At 45.9% G+C, this 6,000-nt stretch overlaps 1 protein-coding gene across 2 annotated transcripts in view; it reads left to right on the top strand.

Moving 5' to 3' along the window:
* Positions 1–6,000, top strand: part of acat2 (acetyl-CoA acetyltransferase 2) — a 96,103-nt gene that overhangs the window by 74,384 nt on the left and 15,719 nt on the right. For both annotated transcript variants that reach the window (XM_048601171.1, XM_048601170.1), the window contains exons 6-7: positions 5,465–5,587; positions 5,692–5,846. In XM_048601171.1, coding sequence (XP_048457128.1) covers positions 5,465–5,587; positions 5,692–5,846 — 278 coding nt within the window. The remainder of the gene's footprint in view (positions 1–5,464; positions 5,588–5,691; positions 5,847–6,000) is intronic.

Consider the following 6,000-nt stretch of genomic DNA (forward strand, 5'->3'; position numbering starts at 1 on the left):
CGATGTAGCGGAGGAAGAGGTGGGGGCTAGTGCCAGTGTAGCAGCGGAAGAGGGACTGCTCCACGTATCCTATGAAGAGGTAGGCATAGCTTAGGCCCATGCGGGTTCCCATGGCAACCCCCTTAGTCTGTAGGAAGTGGGAGGAGTTAAAGGAGAAGTTGTTAATGGTAAGGACAAGTTCAGTTAAGTGGATGAGGGTGTTGGTGGAGGGGGCTTGGTTGGGCCTGCGGGAGAGGAAGAAGCAGAGGGCTTTTTGGCCATCCGCGTGGGGAATGCAAGTGTACATGGATTGGATGTCCATAGTGAAAACGAGGTGTTGGGGACCAGGAAATTGGAAGTCTTGGAGGAGGTGGAAGGCGTGGGTGGTGTCCTGGACATAGGTGGGGGGAGTTCCTGGACCAGAGGGAGAAAACAGTCAAGGTAAGCGGACATAAGTTCAGTGGGGCGGGAGCAGGCAGAGACAATGAGTCAGCCGGGGCAGTCGGGTTTGTGGATTTTGGGAAGGAGATGGAAACAGGCAGTGCAGGTTTGGGGAATGATGAGGTTGGAGGCTGTGGGCAGAAGGTCACCTGAGGTGATGAGGTTGTGAATGATTTGAGAGATGATGTTTTGGTGGTCAGGGGTGGGGTCATGATCGAGGGGCGGTAGGAGGAGGTGTCAGAGAGTTGGCGCCTGGCGTCAACTATGTAAAGGTCAGTGCACCATACCACTACAGCGCCCCTTTATCTGCGAGTTTGATAGTGAGGTTAGAGTTGTAGCGGAGGGCTGCACGTTCCGTGGGGGAAAATTGGAGTGAGTGAGAAGTGTGGAAAGGTTGAGGCGATCGATGTAGCGATGGCTGTTGGAGATGAAGAGGTCGAGGGAGGGTAGGAGACTTTGGGATGGTGTCCAGGAGGATGGGGTGGGTTGGAGGTGGGAGAAGGGATCTGTAGAGGGTGGGTTAGATTTGTGGTTAAAGAAATAGGCGCATAGGAGGAGGCGGCAGAAAAAGTGTTCGACATCAAAGCGTGAACGGAATTCGTTGATGTGTGGGCGGAGAGGAATGAAGGTGCATCCTTTACTGATGACTGACGGTTCGTCCTCAGTGATGTCATTAGTCATGTCCTTCTCCTTGGTGAAAGCCAATACAAAGTACTCATTCAGGAACTCCCCCACTTCCTGTGACCCTACGTATAACTACCCTCCTTCGTCCTTGAGTGGGCCTACTCTTCCCTTGTTTCCCTCTCTCCTAACATATGCATAAAAAGCCTCAGGATTCTCCTTGACCCTGTTTGCTAAAGACATTTCATGGCCCTTTTTTGCGATCCTAATTGTGCATTTAAGTTCCTTCCTAATTTCCCAGGGCTTCGTCAATTTGTAGCTGCCTAGACTTTGTCGTATGCTTCCCTTTTTCTTTTGACTAACCTTACAATTTCCCTTGTCATCCATGGTTCCTGAATCCTGCCATTCCTATCCTTTAATTTTGCAGGGACATGCATGTCCTGCACTTTAGTAAATTGGTCTTTAAAAGCCTCCCGCATACCAGAGGTAAATTTCCCTTCAAATAACTGCTTCCAATCCACATTGTCTGGTTCCTGTCTAATTTGGGTGTAACTGGCTCGTGCCCAATTAAGCACCCTCACCCGAGGGCCACTTGTGTCCTTTTCCATGACTACTCGAAATCTTATGAAAATATGGTCACTAAGCCTGAAATGCTCTCCTAGTGAAACATTAATCACCTGTCCTGGCTCATTCCCAAGGACCAAGTCTAATGTGGCCTCCTCTCTGGTTGGACTGTCAACATACTGCCTTAAAAAGCCATCATGGACACAACTAACAAACTGCTCTCCATCTAAGCCCCTGGCTCTAGGGGATTCCCAGTCAATAAGAGGAAAGTTGAAGTCACGCAACACAACTACCCTGCTGTTTTCACACTTTTTCAGTATCTGACTACATATCCGTTCCTCTGTGTCTTGTGGGTGTTGGGAGGTCTATAGAAAATTCCCAACATTGTGATTTCACCCTTCCTATTCCTGAGTTCCACCCATAATGCCCCAATGCAAGATCCGTCCAATGTGTCCTCCCTAAACACAGCTGTGATGTGATCCCTAATCAGCAGTGCAACTCCCCCACCCCTTTTGTTTCCCTTTCTGTCCCTTCTGAAACAACCATATCCAGGAATCTTAAGCTGCCAGTCCTGTACCTCCTTTAACCATGTCTCTGTAGTGGCAATTATACCATAATTCCTTGCAGTAATCCATGCTCTGACTTACCTGCTATACTTCTTGCATTGAAGTAAATTAATTCCAGTCCTCCAGTCCCTCTGAGCCCCTCTGACTTCCCTGTGCCTGCTCTTACTCTGTGCTATGCATATCTCTGTCACACTTTTGTCCCCAGTCCCTGCACTTACTGGCCTAGTATTCTGGTTCCCACCTCCCTGCCACACTAGTTTAAACCCTCCTGAAGAGCTCTCGCAAACCTCCTGCTCAGGATATTGGTGCTCCTCCAGTTCAGGTGCAGCCTGTCCTTCCTGTACAGGCCCCACCTTCCCCAGAAAACATCCCAATGATCCATATTATCTAAAGCCCTTCCTCCAGCACCAGCACTGTAGCCATGTGTTCGACTGCACTCTCTCTCTGTTCCTAGCCTCACTAGCCCGTGGCACAGGTAGTAATCCTGAGATTACTATCCTGGTAGTCCTGTGTTTTAGCTCCCTACCTAACTTTCTGAATTGTCTTCACAGGACCTCTTGCTTCCTCCTACTTATGTCAGTTGTGCCAATGTGGACAATGACTTCTGGCTCTTTTCCCTCCCGCTTCAGGATGTCCTATACCCACTCAGAGACATCAAGGACCCTGACACCAAGGAGGCAACACACCATCCTAGAGCCACATTCACGGCCACAGAAATGCTTATCTTTGCCGCTTACTATTGAGTCACCTATTAATATCAGTCACCTAGACTTTGCCACACTCTGCTCTACAGCAGAGCCAGTTGTGGTGCCACAGGTCTGGCTACTGCTAATACTATTTCCTGAAAGGCTATCCCCCCAGCAGTATCCAAAACGGTATACCTGTTTGAAAGGGGAATAGCCACAGGAGACTCCTGAACTACTTGCTGCCTCTCCTGGCAGTCACCATCTATCTGCCTGGACCTGTGGTGTGACCACCTCCCTAAAGCTAGAATCTATCACTCTGTCTGTCCCCTGTAATTGCCGCAGTGTGTCCAGCTGCTTCTCCAGCTGAACCAGGGCGGCACGGTGGCTCAGTGGTTAGCACTGCTGCCTCACAGCGCCAGGGACCCAGGTTTGATTCCATCGTCGGGCGACTGTCTGTGTGGAGTTTGTGCATTCTCCCCGCGTCTGCGTGGGTTTCGTCCGGGTGCTCCGGTTTCCTCCCATAGTCTAAAGATGTGCAGGTTAGGTGGATTGGCAATGCCAAGTTGCCTGTAGTGTTCAGGGATGTGTAGATTAGGTGGGTTGTAGGGGGATGGGTCTGGGTGGGATGCTCTGTGGATTGGTGTGGACTTGTTGGGCTGAAGGACCTGTTTCCACACTGTAGGGATTCTATGATTTATAGTCTGTGAGGAGCTGCAGCTGGTGACACTTCCTGAAGATGTAGTTGTCAGGGACAGTAGACTGCTCCCTAATTTCCCACATCTGACAGGATGATCATACCACTGTCCTAACTGCCATCTCCTTTACACTTAAAACAAAAATAAGAATCTTACCTATGACAAGTACCCTTAAGTTTTTCAACTGGTATCTCCTTTGTACTCTTGGTGAGTGTGGCACGACTCTGCTTTCCACTGGTGGTGGTGCTGTTTGAGAGGTATGTGTGGTCACCATGCATCTCTCACCTGCCCATTAGAGTCCAGTGTGTTCATGTTGCTAGTGATGGACTAATTTTGCAAAACAATACTGAGGTCATGACCTGAATGGATCACCTGCACATGTTTTCTCAATGCCTCAGACAGATCTACCAGTCTCACATTTCTGCAATTTGCAGCTCAATCAGGCTCATCTGAGGCCTGCCATCAACCGGGCGGCGCAGTACGAGCTTGGCCTCCTCCAGTTGTCAGTAGCTTCTATTTGTCTCTGCTCAGTAGTGAAATGGCCAAACCAGTGAGGTTAATTTAGCGATAAGGTAATATCTGACATCTAAACCCAGTAAATTTGAATTAGTGAATAAGACATAAAAACAGAAAAAGGACTTGCTTCAACAGCAAAATTTTCCGGTTTTGGTTCGCTATCATTGCTCATTTTTTGAAATGTATTATTTTTCTCCACAAGTTATAATTGTGTTTTAGCAGATGAGAGATTCCAATACTAGATTGTAATGTTTAGCATCATAGTACTAGATGAATGGATAGTAACCTATCTGCAGTTTGGATGCATCCAACAGTTTTATATAACTGCATTTTGTCCTAGGTCATAGAGTCATAGCAGCATAGAGACAAGTCCTTTGACCCACCATGTCTATGCTGACCAATAAACACTAAAACTACATTAAATTCATTTATCTGCACTTAGTCCGTATCCTACTATGCCTTGGCATTTTAAGTACCCATCCTGATGTTTCTTAAATGATACAAGAGTACCCGCCTCCACCACCTGGAATAATTTTGTAGATGACTTCTTGTGTTATAAAATTTCCTCAGCTATTTTTTTATTCCTGACTTCAGCCCACTTTCAATATTACCTCTGTGCAGACTATAGTAGAACTGATTTTGGATATGTTCCAAGTGAAAATGCTCACTGAAAAACATAATCTCAGTGTATCAAGGCAGTAAACATAGAAAATAGGAGTGGGGTAGGCCATTTGGCCTTCAAGCCTTCTCTGCTGTTCAATAATCATGCTGATCAATATCCTATTCTCACTTTCTCCCCATACCCTTTGATCCCTTTAACCCCAAGAGTTGTATCTAAACTCTTTGAGGCCAAAACATTGAATCTTTTCAACCACTTTCTGTAGCAAAGAATTCCACCTTTTCTGGGTGAAGAAATTTCTCCTCATCTCAGTTCTAAATGGCTTACCCTGAATCTTAGATTTTGACCCCAGCTTCCAGACTCCGCTGTCATTGGGAGCATCCTCCCTGCATTTATCTTGTCTAACCTGTTAGAATTTTATTGGTTTCTATGAGATCCTCCCCAATTTGTCTAAATTCCAGTGCATTTGGACCTCACTGATCCAGACTCTTTGTACGTCAGTCCTGTCATCCCAGGAATTGGTCTTCGTTGCACTATCCCCATAGCCAGAACATACTTCCTCAGGTAAGGAGATCAAAATTGCACACAGTGCTCTGGATGAATACGTTTTATCTTTTAGTTTGAAATAAGTGGGGTGTGAGGTAGATCTTCGTTTTGGTGATTTTCATGTTCAGAGGACTCTAATGACTCTACACAAGGGTCTATCTCAAAGTAATCACTAGTGTTCAATGTTAGCTTCTGATGTAAATAACTGAACACAGACATATCTCTCTTCAGGCTCTTTTGAAGTATCAGCTGATGAATTTCCCCGTCACGGTAGTAGTTTTGAAGTGATGTCAAAACTGAAGCCATGTTTTTTAAACGATGGGACTGGCAGTATCACAGCTGCTAATGCATCAGGTGGGTTATGTGCCTATCCTTTACCCTAGTCATTTTCATCTCTTGAGCAGTGACTAGCAATCATAACAACTGGACTAATGTTATTTTGTTTCCTGTTGCTATAGGTATAAGTGATGGAGCAGCGGCTGTAATTCTGATGAAGAAATCAGAAGCTCTTAAAAGAAATTTGATGCCTTTGGCACGTGTTGTATCCTGGGCACAAGCTGGATTGGATCCTGCTATTATGGGAATTGGCCCTATACCAGCAATAAGAAAAGCAGTAAGAAATGCACTTTCCTTCAGAACTTTGTTTGTTAATATTATGCCTTTCTGTAATATGGACTGTACCAAAATATAGTTGAATATTTCATTTCTTTCTTGGTTATTTCATCATATATGTTAGATAATTCCATTAGGAAACCAGTAGGAAGTCT

Source organism: Rhincodon typus, chromosome 9 (assembly GCF_021869965.1).
Source record: "Rhincodon typus isolate 14 chromosome 9, sRhiTyp1.1, whole genome shotgun sequence".
Taxonomy (NCBI): Eukaryota; Metazoa; Chordata; class Chondrichthyes; order Orectolobiformes; family Rhincodontidae; genus Rhincodon; species Rhincodon typus.